An 18,293-nucleotide genomic window follows, 5' to 3' on the forward strand; every position below is an offset into this window, starting at 1 on the left:
CCCATTCACTGAGAGTCTAGAGGGCTGGCCACTGGACTGAGGGGTGGCCTGGGGGAGGGGAAAGGGATTGGGGCTCTTGAATCTGAGAGTGTTCAGCGGCGGTGGGTCCTGGGCTCCCCACCTTTGAGGCCAAGACTACATCTTGGGAACCCTTCATTGTGAGACAAGTGGACCTCAGGGTTTTGCCTTTAGCAGCTGGGAAGAGGACACCCCAGGAAGCTGCAGGAGAGGCCGGAGCCACCCCGAGGGCAGCCTTGGGGCCTATGATCTTTTTTTCTGTCTTGCTTCCATTTTCAGCTGTTACCCACTGTTCCGGCAGACACACTCCCTCGGAGAAGCTGTTTTCAGACTAGAATATTTTATTCAAGAGAATCTGGCTTGGCAGTCAGACAGCTGCGTAGAGCAGCTTGCTCCATGTCCAGCCTGGGGTCCTCTTTGCCTGTGTCCCTGCCAGGGGCAGGATGGTGATGCCTTGGCCATAAAGAACAATGTCCCAGCACTAACAGTGGCAAAATGTGAAGAGACATCTAGGGGACAAGTAGTGGCAAAGGCCCCAGGCAACCACTCTTCTCCAAAGGCGAGTGTTCTGCTCTACTGGGTGCAGAGCTGCTGCCAGGAAGAGGAAGCCGAAGGACACCTCCAGCCCTCTGCCTGCCTTCCCACTCAGCAGGGGCCATGATGGCCAGAGCAGGCTCCTTCACCCCCATCCTAGCCAGGAGCTTCCAAAGGGCTGCTTGTCCATCCAGAGCCCAAGGCCTAGGAATAGGCGGTGGGTCCCACTCTTTTCTTCCCTCTCCAGCCCCTTCGAGACTCCCAGGGCCACTGGGGCCTGGCTTGCCCCTCACAGAGCCACATGTCTTGCTTCTTCCCAAGCTGAAACACACACAGATCTGTGGCTGCCTTCTTTCTCTCACGTTCTGCTTAAGGCACTGAATTCCTGAGGGTCCTGTCCCTCCCTGCCCCTCGTCTTGGAGGGAGGAGTCATTCAGCAGGGATACAATTGGCTAATAAATAGAGGGCAGGTGCCAGCAGGGAGGTAACTGAGAGTGTGACGGTAATAAATACACGAGCCAGGTGTGGGGTCTCCTCCGAGGGGCTGGTTACCTTCGGGGAACAGTATCTCCGCACCTGCAGAAACCAAACACAGAAAGCAGGTGTCAGCACGCCGTGGAAGGTGGGGTCCCTCCTATGGGAGAGGGGACAAACACAGAGGGGAAGCTTGGGCAGGGAGCATGGGGAGATTGCAGCACGCCTGGATCTCTGCTTGCACCAAGGCCAGTAAGAAGCTAGAAGCCACCCTTCATGAGCCTGTCCCCAGGTGCCCAGCCCTGCACTAAGCTCTCTCTCATCTACTCATCAACATCTCATGAGGAAGGAAGGCACTGTTAGTATCACCTTATGGGTTTTGGCAAATAACTTGGAAGGAGTTTGTGGAAGAAAAAGGGGCCACAAACTAAACCTGACAAGCTCAGGGAGGCCAGCATGGCAGGCTCTGCAAACTCAGAGACTGAAAGTAACGGTATAGGATGATCTTAACATAAAAGAAGCATTCTTAACCAAAAGCGGGTTATGGCAGGTAGTTGGGTCGTAGGCCAGTAGCTTCCTCGACAGATGTCAATCTTTACCTTAAATGAGCCTGTCTATTGTCTTTTTGCATCTAAGATAACATACCTTTGGAACGTCAGAGTAATGCCCTCTTTCCAGACCCCTCAGGGCACAACCTCTGCACCAGAGCAGGAGGCCACAGAACCCCTCAGTGTTGTCTTGTTCCCCCCATATACCACCTCTCTGTGCTGTAAGTGTTAATTATTAACTACCCTGGACACACCGGTGTAAAGGAAGTATGTCTCTCCGTTTTATTTTTTTTATCCAATCCCAGAGATTTCCCTGCTTTGCTTTCTCCTGTTCCGTTAATCTACCACCAATGAATTTTATGTAACCCTCCGTCCGTCTCCTCCTTTGATTCTAATGTATAAAATAAGCTGCAAAACTGCCATTCTCAGGGGCATTTTCTCAACCTGTTGGGATTTTACTTCCCAGCAATTGTCGTCAGTTTGGCTTAAGTAAACTCATTAAAATTCTCTACAGGTTTGGACGTTTCTTACGTGGACAAGTTCAAGCGATTGGGTAACATCTAGTCCCAATTACTTATTTATGCAAGCATAGTTTCTCAACCTTTTCGTCTGTAAAAAATGATGAACAGGAATGGAATTAATGCTGAATCCTGTTTCAGTCTGGCAAGAGGTAACATTCATTAATGGGTTCATTAACTAATTGAAACGAGGTAGCCACATCCATGTCATCCAGATGCATCCCCAATGAGATTGGTTGTACTTTTATGTTTAATATTTATTAATATATAATATATTTTGTTGTTTTTATAAATTGGTACTACTAATAATTATTGTGATAATTCATTCCAGAAGAAAATTTAATTTAGAGTTTTATGTTCACAGGAAATTTAAAATAATTCAAACTTATATACCATGTTGTGGCAGATACATATGACAAGGTGATATATAAAAGACTTTTGAGCATTAAAAAAATTACATTAGGCTGAAATTCTGTGGGGCAAGTAAAATGGAAATACAAGTTCAAGGAAAAAAGAAGCAATGTAAATGTGCGACAACTATTAAAGAAGAATATTCAAACATATTTGTATATATTTGTTTTTTTTTTTAAAGTGGATGATGGCATTAAATTAGGATGCCTTATTCCATAGGCTACATCTGAAAACTTATATAATGGCTAATGTTAAAATACTAATATTTATAACATGCCAAAAATGATATCCTTTGCAACTATTCACAATTTTGATGTTAAAAGTTCAATGTTAACTTAAAAGTGAGCAAGGGAGCCCATGGGTTTTTGAAATTCTTTCAGGAGACTTCTGAATGAGACATTTGGAGACCACTGCTCTGGAAGATGGGGCAATGAGATGTTTTTTACCTGGGCTGACGCCGCCAGAGGGAGTGCCCTGCGTGGACTACACTGCCAGCTCCTCCCCCAAGTTGCTGCCTGGGCACAGAGGAGAAATGAGAGCCACATGCCTTTGGGAAACTAACTTCTCCAGAATCCCTGTCTTCATGGACTAGAGTGAAAGTCTCTGCTCATGGAGGGGCGGGAGCATGGGGTAAGACTTGGGTCAGCTCCAGGGACACAGCATGAAATGATTTCCTGGAGTCTTAGAGCTGGGAGGAACATCAGTGTGACTGAGTTACTGTAGATGTGAAATATTTTATTTTTACTATTTATGCTCACAGATTTGGGTTTTCCCCTCTCTAACCCTTTTTTTTTTTTCACAGCCATACTCAGGCCTGGACGCCAGCCTTGGTCACCAACGTACGCAGGTAACACTAAGAGGGAAAGAGGAAGCCGGTGGACCCCAAGGCCCCCTGGAGGGGGCACATAAATACTGGTCTGGGAGCCAGTGAGTGGTTACACCCTCAACTAGGGTCACTACTTGAGCCCTGGATACATTTTCAGCTGTTGGACTTTTCATCACTAGAAGGTAAGCACTTAAGAGCAAGAATCTTGTTGCTTTGTTTACTGGTATACCTGGCACACAATAAGTACTTGGTAAATATTTCTAGAATGACTAAATGCCTGGTGGGCCCCTGACCCCTCATTTTACACAGAGAGAAAAATTAGGCTCAGAGAGGAGACATGACTTGCTTGAGGCCACACAGAGACTGGGGCTAAGTCAGGACAAGAATCAAGGCCCCCTGACGCTTCCTGGGATCTATAATCTTTCCACGTGCAGCTCCCTGTTCTGGCTCCCAAAACTGAACTGGGCCTTGCTTTCCCTTCCCGACCACTGACCCCTGCAGGCATGGGCTTCCCTCTGGCCCAGCCTCCTTGCCATCCCTGAGATCCCCCGCCTCACACTCACAGGTGGCAGTCTGTGGGTCTCTGCTTCTCTCTCTTCCTCTTCCCCCTGCCCTTGGGTCTCCTCCTGCAATAAGCCAAAAGCGTCAGGACAGAGTGGCTGGGGGCCCCATGCTATATAGGACAGGGGCGGGAAGGCTGGAGAATAGTCCAGAGCCCCAGCCAGGCCACTTACCTTTCTGGCTTCATCTTCTCCCGCATAGGCCTGAAAAAACAGACAAAGAGAGGGGTAGGGGAGAATCAGGAAAGCAGTAAGTAGGGGCTCGAGGCCACCCCAATACCTCTCCTCAGGAGTCCTGGTCCTGCAGTTGGTGCTAAAGCCACTAGGGGGTAGCATGGAGCTAATGAGGGAGAGATGGTCAGCGGTCTCTGGGCTTGAGCTCCCACTCTACACTCTGGTGACTCCAGCAAGAGAGGTAGGAATTCCCTCTTGGGGCCCCTCTGCAGACCCTTCTGCCTTTCTCAGCTTCTTGGCATCAAATCTGGGGGTCTGTGAGTCTGTTCTCCGCTGCCTTCTCTGTTCACTTCCTTCCTTTGCTCCTGCCTGCCCTTGGAGGGTTTGTCCTTGCACTCAGAGTTTCCTTAAGGACAGTAAATGAGGGACAAGGCCACGGACTGGAGGATGGTTGCTGCCAGCTAAGGCTGCTTGTCAGGACACAACTGCCACCCCCGCGCCGGGGATGTGTGACGCTGCAGGCAAAGCAGGAGGAGTGGGAGAGGGGCGGAGTGAGGGGAGATAAGCACAGCCTCGCATTCACCAGGCACGTCCTGGCTCTGCCTCCGGAGCTGTGGCTGTTGGCCCAGAAGCGAGAAGAAAGGTGCCCCTGTTGGCCAGCCCGTTGGAAGGTGACAGGGCCTCAGTCTTCTCTGGGAACAGGGGTAGGGGCATGGGGCAGCATGGCCAGGGAATGCTGCCCTAGGCGGGCTGTCTCCCTTGGGAGACAGGGCAGGATACCAGGGCCTTGGACTGCCTGGTCATGTCTCTGCCATCTTAGGCAAGTCCGAGACACTTTTGGAGATTCAGTCTCTTTGTCTGCCTGTCCCAACAGAGTGGCTGTGAGGGCAAGGGTGATGTGGAAGGCAAAAGGTCGCCATCCTGCACTGTGCCCAGGAGGGTTCATTACCAAACTATTGTTATATGGCTAAGCCCTGGCTGAGAGGGATGGGAGGAAACGAACTGAAGCAGAGCCCCAAACAGTAGGATAGTGAAGAGGGCCTGGAGCCTGGACTCAGGTCCAAGAGGGGTGGCCAGAGCCCTGCGCGCTAGGCAGGGCCAAGCCCAGGGAAGTACGGGGGCTCCTGAAAAGCGTGGCAATGGCCACGAGAGGTAGCATGAAAAAGGACAGGCTTAGGGGTTAGACCGGCTGGGGTTTACTTATAAGCTGTGGCAAATCATGTAACCATACCAAGACTCAGTTTTCTCATCTATAAAATGGTGCCGACAGTTATACCTACCTCCTAGGGTTGTTGTGAGAGCAGGGATCTTGTCTGTCATGCTCACTACTGTATCCCAAGCATCTAGGACAGTGCCTGACATACAGTAGGTGCTCAATAAATGCTTATTGAGAAACATTTGAATGAGAATGTGAACATTTGAACAATAAATGAGAAAACACATTCAAGTGCTTAGTGTGGGGCTAGGCACAGAGGAGGGGAACAATAAACGGTGGGCCTTCCCCCTCTTCCCGCCCCAGGACAGAGCTCAGGACCTGGTCTGGTGCCTACATCCGTGGCCCAAGAGGCACCAAGACAGCACTTCAGCATGTCTCTTCCTCGGGCCTGGTTGGCAGTGCCCGGCCTGCTCCTCCCTATAACGAGTGTTCAGAGCATTCTGGGAATGGACAGCAGACTGGTGCTGGTCAGAAGCTCTGCAAGGTGGGGCATGATTTTAAAGAAATCCCAGGGCCTCCTTTGTTCTGCTCTTTTCCTCCCACCAGGGCTTGTCGTTCCCTGTGCTCTTCGGCCCAGTTGTCCCCTTCCACAGGCCACAGCCTGGCCCAGAACGAAGCCCAGGCTTGCAATGTCCTTGCCTCAGGTGCCTCTTCCAGGGCGGTGGCAGCTGTCTCCCATCTCAGTGGTGGTGGGGACAGGGGATGGTGTGCCCTGAGCACCTGCAAGCCTCTGCTGAGACTACCTCTCCAGGCAAAAACCAGCTGATGAGGAGACAAAATGCAGCTGCCACTGGTCCCTGATTTCCCTGGTCTCCCTCGGCCGGGAAGGAAGTATCACCTGCAGCAGCGATGGGCAACTATTTGTCTGAGGATGCCAAGTACACGGCCCGTCCTTGCCACACCCTCAAGACCTACCTGCACTCACAGCGCACATGCTGAGAGAATGTCAGCTCCACGTAGGAGGGCCGGTACCCAGAGCGGATCTTCAGGAGCTGCAAGGAGAGAAAGGTTGGATGCCTGGATTGGGGGGTGGCCCATGGATTTCCAACACTCTCTCACCCTCTCCTTGTGGGGAGGACCAGACTCTCTGTTTCCCATCAGCCTTTGGACTACATGCCCTCTTTCTACTTTGAGTGTGGGGCAAACAGCCCTCCCACCTGCATGCGAATCTGAGGGAGACCCCTGTCCCTCCCTACCCAGGGCCACCCGCATTGCAACAGTGTAGGAAGGGGGCCCATGCTCTGGAGTCAGAGAGACCTATGTTCAAATCTTGGCTCTTCCACCTTCTGAGCAAGAGAAAGAACATCTTTGAACCTCAAGTTCCTCATCTGTGAAATGGGAATAACACTTGCCCTCAAGAATTGACTGTTGAGGTAGCATTTATGAAGTGCCTAACACAAAACTTACTTGGTATTACCTAGTAAGTGCTCAATAAACCATTGCATGTATGTGGGGTGGGGGTGCGGGGGGTGTATGTGAAAGCAAAGCTTAGAGCACTAAATGCTACTGGTATAAACAGGGACTTCTTGAATCTAAGCAGATGTCTTTTCTAACCTCAACCAGATATCCTGAGCTCTGGAGTAGGGCTAAGCTAGAGCCTGGGAAAGCTGATAAGGGAGGAGGTGAGTGGGCTCAAAGCTGGGACAGGGGCTCAAAAAGAGGGTAAGAACCCAGGCCTGGGGGCCCATTGCAGTCCTGTGACCTTGGCCTGCCTCCTCTCCTCTCCAGATCCCTTGTAGTTGGCAGGTTCTGTGGCCCTCTGAGACAGGTATGGATGATGGGGCAGGCGGGACATGAGGAGGAGACCTCCCTACCTGCATGGTGACATTGGCCATCTCCGCCGGCACACAGTGCAGGTTCTCATCGCCACAGCAGCCCGTACAGCGCAGCAGGGAGACGCAGGACGGGCTAAACATATGCTCCACCTCACTGGGGTACTCCGACACGATGTCCACCAGCCGCTCCAGTGCCCGGCAGTAGCTGCGGCCCCACACTTCCTGGAAGGGCACCACTAGGAAGGGGCACAGTCAGCTGAGTCAGCACAGGAGGGGCCTGCTGCTTGAAGCCCCAGTCCTGGCTCCCTAGGCCCTGCAGAGCCTTCCAAGTTTAGCCCACACCTCCTTCTCCAAGAAGCCCCCGGCTTATCCGAGCTTCCTCCATCTGAACTGATGTGATCTGTCTGGGAAAACTGCTGGACCCTTAGGTCATCAGCTGGACAGAAATCTCAGTGGAATGGAATTCCTCAGGGTCCTGAGCTCTCCGCTCTATTCTCAACTCAGGTACCCACATCTGCCTTGGAGCTTCGAGAAACATGCCCTGGCAGTAACCCAGGCCCGCTGGGTCTTTCTCAGGCCTGACCCAGTGCTTCCTTGGTCTTAAAGAATTTGCAGAAAACAGTGAGTTCTGCAAATTCTGTGAGATTGGCTTACAGAGTCTCGCGGGGAGGGTTCGCCTTCCCCCTAGAGCTTATCTTCTGCCCCACTCTGGGCCAGCTCCGCTGCCAGGCAGCCAAGACCACGGCCAGCAATGCACTCCATCCCCACTCCCCATTTTAGTGGGGACTGGGGACCAGCCCTTGCACCAAACCCCACCACAGCACCATAATTTCCACCTTTGGGCTATGCTCCCCGCCCCCTCTCCTTCTCATTTCTAACCAAATAAAGCTGACCACCCGTTTCTCAAGGTCCACTTCCCGCCTCCTCTCCAAAGCCTTCTCCAACTTTTCTAGTATGAACAGATGTTCCCCCTTTGAGCATAACTAGTCCCTGAGGGCTTGTCTTATCTCAGTCGCTGGTGGCTTTTATCTCCTTTACAACCAAGTCGAGGCTCTGTGAGGACAGGGACCCAAGCACCCAGTAAACACAGGCTAAGTAATTACTGAATGATTAGATGATAGTTCACTGAGGATTATCAGGGACGTCCCTGGCCCCCACGATGTCATGGTGGTCATGACTAGGAGCTTTTGGGGGCTGATCTGGAATCTCTCAAAAGATGCTGCTCCTTCAAGGGAAGGCCTGGGACTTGCCCCCCAACCGTGGCTCACAGGAAGTGAGGAGCCAGAGCCAGGAGACCTGGCTTCTAGTCCTGGCCCTGCACTGGCCATGTGACCTTGGGAAGGTCACTTAATCTTTCTGGGTATATCAGTTTCTTCAGCTAGGGAAAAAGAGGCAGGTTGGGAATAGATGGTTGCTAAGGTCTCTCCCAGCTCTGACAGACAGTCTGTGATTTTGTACACATAACCCAGCCTAGCCTTGATACCGTGGGTGGAGAAACATCTCCAGCCGTGGGTCATCCCGTCCTATACCTGATGGTGGGAGAAGACATGGAGGCTGGGTTACCTGGGGGCTCTGAAGCCTCTTTCCTAGAGCAGTGGCTCTCCTAGCAGCCCCTCACTTCCTTCCATGGCCCTTCCTCGGAGGCAGAGGGGCCGCAGTCCATTGCACTGAGCCTATGAGGACATGAGTCTCAGGGTAATCTCAGAGGAAAAATAAACTTCAGCCCTAGCAGAGGCCCTGGGGAAAGGCTGCAAGCTGGTGGAAAATACCCAAGAGGCAGTGTGTCCACGTGGAGCTGGCCGAGGAGGCCACGGAAGCAATAAACCGTGCTTATCTGGGCGTCTGCTGCTCCATTCTGCCCTGTCTGCTTAGGAGGTACTAGGGCTGGGCCTAGGGTTGGGAGAAAGACCAGATGCCTCCCCTGATCCTACCTCTCCAGGCCACTAGGAAGCTCTCCCTGGACCCCAAGTGGGAAACAAACCCCTCTCACCATAGGCAGCCCCGAAGCCCTGGGGAAGCTGACCTTTGCAGTACAAGTCAGAGGGGCTCCTCCCTATCGTAACTCCATGAATACATGTTTAGTCTAAAATCTTCATGCGTACTATGTAACTCTGAATGTTTAATCTCTGCCTTGGAAAGCACAAATAACAGCAGAGGAATAGCCAGCCGCCAAAGTGCCGTGGAAGGTTCCAGCTACTGCCCTGGGACCAGCCATCAGGGAGGGGGACAGCCACAGAGAAAGAGTCCCCCAAACCTCTAACATTCTGCAAACACACACCCATTCCAGCTGGGCTGTCGGGGCCCCAGCCAGGTTAAGCAGAGCCGGCTCTGCCTTGGCGGCAAAAGAAGGGATTTCCTTTCCTCGCCCCCACACCCCACCGTACAGACTGTGTCAACAGGGCGCAGGCTTCGGAGCCCTGAAACCCACCACTTTCCGGGCTGCCAGGGCAGATTGTGCTGGGGAAAGTCTGAGAAGGAGGTGAGCTGAGACTGCTTTACCTGGCAGCCACCAGGAAAGAGGGCAATCCATCCCTGGAGGCCGCTGTCTGCATGTGTGGGAGAAACAAAGGGGACTGGGTGAGGGGCCCGCTGACTGAGAGAGCGGTGACCACTCCCAGATGTGGGCTGAGCCCCTCAGGAAAGAGCTCTGCTCAGCTGCTCCTGAGAGCACTTCCTCTGGCCCCAGACCTGCTCCAGAGGCAGGGGTGGGGGTGAGGGCAGCGGGAGGCTGCTCCCAGACCACAGCGAGCTCTGAGCTCTCGTCTCTCTCATCGGCCCTGTGGGAGAGCCTCCTACCTGGCTCCAGCTGCCTACTACTCGGGACCGGGACCGAGGAGACCCAAGAAGGGAAATGTTTAATCCTGAGAGTAAGCTCCTGGGGAGGCCACTGGGGAGGGGACACAGGGCTGGGCAGAGCTGCTGGCCATGAGCCCTAGCCTGGCAGGTGTCCTTTCCATAGTCACTGGGGCACACAGCCAGCTGCCGCAAGGGACAATCTGCTCGTGTCTGCTCAGCCATAAGCTGTGGACACTGAGGGGTGTCTGAGGCTTTAGGCAATTCCAAGGGCCTCTCTGAGCCTCAGGTTCTTCATCTATAAAATGTGGAGAATACAAAGGCCTTCCTAGTTCACAGCCTGTGGTCAGCACAGAATTATAGTAAATGTCCAGTGCTGTTACCATGATGGAGGTAGTAAAAATCGACATCCATAGCTGCAAAGTACAGAGCATGCTGTCTCTTGTCTGGTGTTAGCAGAGGTGGGGATGACATTTTCAGATTTTGATCTCTGAGGTCCAAAGCTCATGTGACTTCCCCTGGCCACAACACAGGCTCCCTAGTTATTAGGATGAATTGATACTTCCAAGCCTCCTTACCCTGGCCCTGGAAGACATATACTCCCGTGTCTCTTCCATGGAGTCAGAGAATCCTACGATCTTAGAAAAAGAACCTTAGATATCATGTAGTTGACTGCTCCCATTTTACAGATGAGGAAACTGAGGCTCAGACTTCTTTGGTACTATTGCCTGAAATACACTAAAAGCATCAAAAAGGCCACGGGGTGGAGTTGATGACAGGTCCCTCTCCAAATCTCAGAGAGCATAATATTGTGCCAGTCCCAGACAGCACATCAGGAGGAGGGCAAGAATGTCAATGAACTCAAGGTTTGCTACCTTCCCCATCTGCTCAGTGCCCAAGGGGTCTTGGATTCAGGTATGCAAGCATGGCCAGGCCCAGGAGAGGCTGCCTACTATGCAGGCAGGCCAGCAGAGGGAGGGTGTTCCTAGCTCACACTGGTTATCACGCGTGTGCCTGTGCACGTCCCTACATGCTCCCTCTCCTGCGGCTCCGTGGGAAGCCTCAGCAGTGGTGTGTGGCCTTGCTGCAGGGAGGGAGAGGCAAGGCAGGGTTCCTGGCATGGGCCTCCTGCCTTCTGCATGTATGTCTCTTTGGCAAACAGTTCGCCCTTTGAAGATTCTCTCTTGATGCAACCCGGGATGGGGAGTGGAGAGGCCAGGGAGGGCGCAACTCATGTTCTGTCTGTTTGTAATCAATGGAAAGGCCTGGTCAGATCCCTGCAGCTCCGCCAGGGCTGACTGCTTGGAAGGTCCCCTCGCCCCTCCCTGATTCTCTTGATTGTTTGCCCACTGCATCCAGCTTCCAGCTCCCCAGTCTGGCCCCTGGCACTCACTGCCCACACTGCCCTCCAATACCCCATCTGCCCCCTGACATCATGCTGGGAAGGGGCCCTGAACCAACTAGGCCAACCCTGGGTATACTAGTTCCAGCTCTGCTCTCTGGGCACTGTGTGACCCTGGCCTGGGAATATACCTCTATGGGCCTCTGGGTCACAATGCGGGGATTTCTCAAGCCCTGCCAACTTTGTCAGCCAGGGCATCCGCCGGCTTGCAGATTCTCCCCAACTTAATATCATCCTGCATCTACTCTTCACACCAGTTCTTTCCCATCCTCTGCAGAGGCTTGGGAGGAAAGGGCTTGGTGAGCATGCGCACCAATCCAGGCTTACCTTCCATCTCTGATGAACTGTTCCCTGCAGACAAGGCCAATTGCTGTGGACAGAAAGGTACAGAGATGAGGGGGACCACTTTGGGCCTCTGTGCTGTTGGCAAGAGTGTAGAGGCCCCCCCCCTGAGCTCCTTCCTACCCACTGCGCACACTCTCTGCCGTTTCTCAGAGCTGAGCTGTCTCTTTCCAGGTGCAACTAAAACCTCACTGGATTCTAGGTGGGCTCCAGTCCTCACTCGGGCCTCAGTTTCCTCATTCGGAAAGGGTGGGAGGCTGGAGGTTTTTGAAGACCCCTTGTCTTCTGTGTCCCAAAGATCTTGCAATCCCTTGGGGTCTCCCTCTTATCCAGCCACCAGGCCAGCCCTGCTGGGCTCTGTGCAGCCCGCCTTGGCTGGGTGCCAGAGCCCAGGGGGTGGTGATCAACCAGTGGGAGCCAAGGGGCTGGAGCCGGTGGCGCCATGAGCTGGTGCTGCCGGTAACGTTACACCTCTAACCAGCCCTGCAGCAGGCAGGAGGGTGGCGGGTGATAAGGTTTTTCTACCTCAGGGGACTGTCCAGCCTACCCACTCCTGGGCTGAGGCTGGGGACTCCCAAGGCAGTGACACAGCGCAGTGGGAAGGCAGCTCATTGGCTTTGTCAGGATTTCACTGCCGAAGCTGGCTCCTGGCCAGACTCGCCCCGCTCCTGGGAAAAGGGCCCTGCTCACTTCCCCAGGCCCTGCACTCAGGACCTCCGCTGCCCACCAGGGAAAGAAGGCACAGCAGGACCTCTTGTCTTGCCCCCAGCCCACCCCAAGCCCTGCGCTCAGTCTGGAGCCCTAGTGGGGGCAGGCCCCAGCCTCCCCACCAATGGCGTCTTCTATGGGCTTCACCTCCATCGGGCCAGGTCAGAGGTCCTGGGGGCGTCTGCTTGGTCACAGGCCTCGACCCTGACCACAAGGCCAGGGACCGGCCTGGGATTAGTGAAGAGATGCTTTTAGCAAAGCCACTGGAGCTCCAGGGGCCAGACAGGAAACCTCCTTCCCTTCCTTGTGGCTTCCCTGCCCCCGCCAAGACAGACCCCAGAGCTGGAGTCTGGGACAGCCCAGCCTGAGGTCTCCTCCCAGACGATGTGGTCCACCCTGGCTCCTGAGAAATGTGTGGACATCCTTGGAGGGGCCGCTCCCCGGAGTGGGTCAGGGGATTTCAGAGCGCCCGGCTTCGGCTTCGAGTGTCAAGGGTGGGAAGATCAGGGGAGCCAGGCTGGGAGGTGGGGGGTGGGTCTTACCTGAGGGGGCACAGCAGGAAGCGCCAGCCCGGCCAGAAGCTGTAGGAAGCAAGTGAATAGTCTCATAGCAGGCATCTTCTCAGACGTCCCAAGCCAGGGGGCTCCAACGGAAAACCACCATGCTCGTCCCTCTGGGGGAGCCCCTGGACTAGGAGGAGAGGAGCTGAATGGGGGGCGGAGATGGATGCCCCCTTCACTGCTGCCCCGAGGTCTCCGCTGGTGGCAGGAGCATCCTCTGGAAGCCCTGGTGATTCAGGTAAGGCTGTGGCTGGAGAACCTGAAGCGGAGCGGCCGGCGGGGCGGGGCGGAGTGGGGCAGGCTCGTCCCCGGGGAGGGTCCGTCGGGCGCCCGGCGCGACCCCAGTTCCTCTCTCGGCTGGCCAGTGAAGATGAGGTTTCCTGCTCAGACAGCAGTTCCCTTCTGGGACTGGGGCTTGTAGGCGCTCGGTTTCAGGGGCCGTGAATGGGGCGGGGCTCCGGGCCGGCCCCGCCCACCGCGGACAAGGTTCTCGCTCGGATCCCAGGGAGCGGCCCGGCGGCGGCGGCGGCGGCGGCGGCGGCGGCGGCGGCGGCTCCCGCAGTTCGCGGAAGGAGCGCCCCGAGCACGGACCCCCGCGCCCGCTGGAGCCCAGCCCGCAGCTTCCAGTGAGGCCGCCGGGAGCCTGGCGCCCAGCGTCCGTAGCTCCGCTCTGGTTCTTCTAAGCTGGGCCACCTTGGGTGGAGGAATCCAGCTGTGGAGCCCGATGTCTGCGAGTAAGGTTCAAGACTTTCGCGGCCTCTGCAGAAACTGAGAGCCCCAGACCCCTAGAAAGACAGCAATTTGATCTGGTCCTTCACGATGCCACCTTATGCCATCCCCACAATCCTCAGGGGTGAAAGAATTATTAACCCCATCTCAAGGATGAAGACACTGAGGTTCTAAGAGTGTCCCTGCATGTACATGTTGTACATACATATGCACTCTTGAAAAGTGCGTTTGTGTGTGTGTGTGTGTGTGTGTGTGTGACAAAAACAAAACCCAAGCCACAGGACTCCAGAACTGGCTTTCTGCCCCATACACCATCCTCCTGGCCAAGCACTGAGACATTAGGGCAGCCTAGCTGTGGGCACCTGCCTGGGGTTCCAGCACTATTTCCTCTTGTGGGAAGCAGTTTCTCAGGCCCTCCCTGTGAGCCCACCACATGTGGGCTGGAGAGTGGCCTAATGCAGCATTTCCTCTAGGTCCCAGGAGGGGAAATGCTCCAACTCCGCAGGGCTGCTGACAGGGGTCTTCATGTGTCTGCGTGTGCATGTGTGTGGGCATTTAGGTGTGACTGTGATGCTCTACCTGTGCTGTGAGTCTCTATGTGGTCTGAGTTTCTGCACGTGTCCACTACATGTACAAATATTGCTTGTGTGTGGGTCTGGTCTCTTAGTAGCTCTGTCTGTTCATGTGATTATGTGTGTATATGTGCTTGCTATGTCTCTAGGGGTGTTTGGAAGTGTGTTGAATGTGCATTTCAGTGGGATTGTGAATTTGCATGTCTGCCTTTGTCTTTCTGTTTGTGTCTTTCTCCGTGTGTGAATGTCTTGACCAGCTTCTCTGTGTGATCATGCATTTCTCTGTGTGTTTGAGTGTGCCCTTCCACGGTTCTCAAGTGTTCATCACCACTCCTCCATGATGTGGTATGTACCAACCCTCCCTGGCTGCAAGAACCTGGCAGGATTTGGTGTCATGGGTTGGCCCAGGCCCAGGGCTGGTGGGTGGCTATGGGAGAGGAGGGAGGCCTGGGAGGCAGCCCCTACAGCGCACATTCCAGCCAGAAGCAGAGAGGCTCGGCAGCCCCAGCTCTCACCCCAGTGACCTCTGCGTCCGCCGCCTGCCTGCCCACCCACGAGGGACTGCCAGAGATTCTGCCTCTCTGCCTGGCCAGCCCTAAGCCTGGAGATCCAGGAGCCAGGGTCCAGTTACCAGCCAGCTAAGCGGGGGCTGCAAAGAACTTTTTGACAAGCTCCAACATGCTAGGGCTCATGAGGCAGACAGACTCCTTCCTGGGTCTGGGGTCATAGCAGAGGTCTGAGAATCGCTGTGCATGTGTATAGGTGAGTAGATATGTGTGTGTGCATATCTGGATTATATATGTTTGTTCATAACATCTGTGTATACATACGCATGTGTTTATGAGTGTATTTATTTTGGATTTGTGTTTGTGTATGTGGACGCAGGTGTATATCATGTATGAGTGTGTGTATTGAGGTATCTGTATTGTATCTGTATTGTCTGTAACTGAATGTTTTGAGCACTTATTCATTGGGCATATTTGTCTATAACTGTGTGTGTACATGGACACATATTTCTTCAGCCATAATATGCTCCAGGCACTGCCCCAGGTGCTGGGCATGTGGTGAGGTGGTTCCCTTCAAGTTTATGTTCATGGGGGTGGGGTACAAATGGCTGACGATGCCACAGCGCTCTCTTTTTATGCTCCAAGTGAGCTCAATACCTGGGCAATATCCACAATTCTCGCAGGTGTGCCTCAATGTTTTTGTCACTAAACTGGGAACCATATCCTTCTAAACTTGGCTTCTTAGGTTGTGAGGTGAAATTAGCCAGGGTAGGTGGGAGAAACCAATAAGACCCCAAAATGATTCAACTCTTGCTCACATCCAGTCCAGGGCAGGTGTACTAGTGGCTCTGCTTCCCTGAACTGTGACTCCAGTCCTTAGCAGCCCCTTAACCTTAAGTAACTTTCAGAGCCCCAGCTGCCTCCATGTAAAGTGGGAATAACCACAGTACTTACCTCATGGGTGAGGACTGATAAAGCACCTGAGGTACAGAAATGGTAGTCGTTGGGCACGATTTCTAATAAATTCTTGATTCTTATTAGGGATATAAAAACACTGCAGGTATAGAGCAGAGTCCTTGTTATCCCGGGCATGAAACAGAAAATAAAGAATCTCATGCTTCTGCCAACTGCAGAGGAGCAAAAGGATGGAGGGATTTGCATGTGTACATGTGTACACACGCACACAAATTCTCACCATCACCATCCAGGTGATCAGTCCCCAGTTATCACTGCAGCTTCTGAGTAGATCTATTGCCAGAGTCAGTGTTCACAACTCATCATTTAACTGTTCTTCATCGCAATCATTTGTTGTTGCATCAGGGAGAGAACTAATATTTACTGAGCATTTATTATGTGCCAAGCAGTGTGCCTGGTGCTTTAAACACCTCAGTTCATTGAATTCTCACAATAAACCTGTGAGGTAGGTTTTAATTATTCCCATTTTGAAGATGGAGAAACAGAGGTGCAGGGAGTTTAAATAATTTGTCCATAGTCACAGCTACTAAGGAAGGAACAGAGATGCGAATCAGCCTAGTCTTTCTCCAGAGCTCTTTCTGATGAGCTTAAGCTCTCTGTACCATCCAGATTGCAAATTCCTTGAAGGCAGGGCCAATGTCTCAAAATTTCTCTGGGTCTTCTCCTTGCTGGAGCAGAGCGGGTGCTTGACAAACTGAAAGATTGATATGTAGAAGGGAGAAGCCCTCATCACAGGCCTGGATCTAACATTGTCCCAGGGAGCAAATAAAGGTAAACACAAGGGTCTAGGCTGTAGAAACAGCTTCGGCCATGACAATAGTCATGCTGAGCAGCTATGGGGTCTAGCCCAAGTCATGCATGCCCATGCCAGCCTCTGCCTCCCAAAGCTGCCCCAAAACACAGGGCTTTCCACACCTTACATTAATCATGGTCTTAGCTGAAATGTTTGCCTGAATCCATCCCGATTTCTTGGCTTCCCGACTCATTTTCCCATTTTGGCCTAGCCTCTCCATTGGCTTGATACTCTGAACTATTTCCCATCTATGACTTTTCCTTCTCCCTTGAAGACCATTCTGCATCTGGTGCTAGAGCAGTGTCTCAGGTGGCCCTGGGTTAGCACACTCCCTCTGACCCTGTGCCTGAGCCCCAGACCTGGGTACAGCCATAGGTGGGTGAGAAGCAGAGTATCCAAGGACTAGACTCTCCTCCTTCCTAACTGGCAGGAGAACAACAGTGGATATTGGGGGCTGAGAGCTGAGGGCCTTTCCACTTTATAGGCTGGACATATTGTAGCCACCTGCTCCCTAAAGGCCCCCTCTGCCTTTCCCTCTGGTGTCCTAGGTTGGGATTTCCTGTGGCCCCGCCCAGCCTCAACTGCGAGTCCTTCTCCTTCTCTCCATGCACTTCTTCTAAGCAAGCTCCATTGGCCATCTCGGCCACCACTCCTGGGTGAGATGCCCGTCATCCAGGTTCCCACAGCGCCTTGAATTGGCCCTTCATCATGACATCTGGCCCTCAGGCTCACACTGCATAGCTGCTTGTCTGTCTTCCCTCAGACTACAAGATGTAAGAGGACCGAGCTCGTTCGCCTTGGATCCCAGTACTTTGCACAGTGCCTGAAACACAGTCGGGGCTTAGTTGGTGTTTGTTGAGTCGGGCTGATCCTCAGAGTACTCTCTCCTCTACCCACAGCGAAAATGTCTCAAGTCTGCCCATTCCTTGCCCAAAGGTCCTTCAGCCTTTAGAGGCAGCCCTCCTAGACCCCATGCCCAAGACATCTTGGGTGGGCCCTCTGGTGGGGCGAGAGGGTGGGAAGACAACCTTCTGTTACTGTGTAATCATGCCCTGGGTTGGTCACCACAGCCTTGCCAGCCCCCAGGGGAAAAAGCTCATGCCTTGGGCCAGAGACCAGAACTCGATGGGAGGCCTAGGGTGGGGCTGAGTTGGAAGGGAGATAAGGGCTGAGGCCATGGGTGACCAAGTGGTTCCCAGGGGCAGGAAACAAGATAGCACTCGCCACGAGGGCTGTGAACGAGGGAATCCAGGCGAGGTGCTGCGGCCTTGTCCCGGGCCTTTGGGGCGACGAGTCGTCACCAGAGGATCAGAAACCTGTACTTTGGGAACTTGGCAGCCAGGGCTGGGTTTTTTGTGTTTTCTGTAATTATTTCCCTTTTGTTCTCCCTTAGTATTTAGTAAAGCCCTTTGTGAAAATGCCAGCTGGTCTCAGCTGTGCTAAGAGAAATGACAAAGAGGTACTCTGTGCATGCTTGGCCCTCTGCTTTAATGGAGGGATTCAGCTTGGTGGTGGCAGCAAAGTCAAGGACCACCAACCAAGGGCAAAGGGAGCCTCTTGGGACCACAGCTTGCACCTCGCGTCCAGTAGCCTCCCCTACACTGAGTTTCCTTCCAGGCTCTTCCAGGCTCCAGCCTGGGCTTTATTGAAACTAGCGGGGCTGGAAGGCCAGTCGCGGCTGCTTTCAGGGAGGGCATTTGTTCAGATCCCAGTGGTGTCCAAAGCTCTGGAGAAATCAAGAGACCGGGCACCTGCTGTGCTCCGGCTACCCAATTGGGGGCAGTCCTCTGCAGCTGGGCCTGCTTGGCAAGCTGCTGTCAAGGAATCAGGCTCATGAGCTGGCACCGTAACTGCCTTCC

General features: G+C 53.5%; 1 protein-coding gene and 1 long non-coding RNA gene across 3 annotated transcripts; one reads left to right on the forward strand and one right to left on the reverse strand.

Annotated features, from left to right (window-relative positions):
• Positions 1-337: 337 nt before the first annotated feature.
• On the reverse strand, positions 338-13,316 carry PGF (placental growth factor). Of its 2 annotated transcripts, XM_039883816.1 has the most exons (7): positions 12,842-13,316; positions 11,577-11,619; positions 7,094-7,290; positions 6,195-6,271; positions 4,064-4,093; positions 3,893-3,955; positions 338-1,128 (listed from the first exon to the last, which is right to left on the reverse strand). In XM_039883816.1, exons 1-7 carry the CDS (start codon positions 12,914-12,916, stop codon positions 1,101-1,103), a joined length of 513 nt encoding a protein of 170 aa, XP_039739750.1. In that variant the 5' UTR covers positions 12,917-13,316; the 3' UTR covers positions 338-1,100. The 2 variants fall into 2 exon arrangements, with proteins under 2 accessions (XP_039739750.1, XP_039739751.1); XM_039883817.1 differs by lacking the exon at positions 3,893-3,955 and having other exon boundaries at positions 12,842-13,315.
• Positions 1,602-7,140, forward strand: LOC120619508 (uncharacterized). Its single transcript, XR_005657522.1, has 5 exons — positions 1,602-2,127; positions 2,884-3,133; positions 3,306-3,511; positions 5,826-6,901; positions 7,008-7,140. It is a non-coding gene; the product is annotated as an uncharacterized LOC120619508 (long non-coding RNA).
• Positions 13,317-18,293: the final 4,977 nt, after the last annotated feature.

Source organism: Pteropus medius, unplaced genomic scaffold, assembly GCF_902729225.1.
Source record: "Pteropus medius unplaced genomic scaffold, Ma_sr-lr_union100, whole genome shotgun sequence".
Lineage (NCBI taxonomy): Eukaryota > Metazoa > Chordata > Mammalia > Chiroptera > Pteropodidae > Pteropus > Pteropus medius.

Coding starts and splice junctions, on each gene's coding strand:
- PGF (XM_039883816.1), bottom strand. CDS start 12,916: ATGCCTGCTATGAGACTATTCACTTGCTTCCTACAGCTTCTGGCCGGG. Junction 6,272..7,093: donor TGGCCAATGTCACCATGCAG/GTAGGGAGGTCT, acceptor CTCTCCTTGCAG/CTCCTGAAGATCCGCTCTGG. Junction 4,094..6,194: donor CATGTGCGCTGTGAGTGCAG/GTAGGTCTTGAG, acceptor CTGTTTTTTCAG/GCCTATGCGGGAGAAGATGA.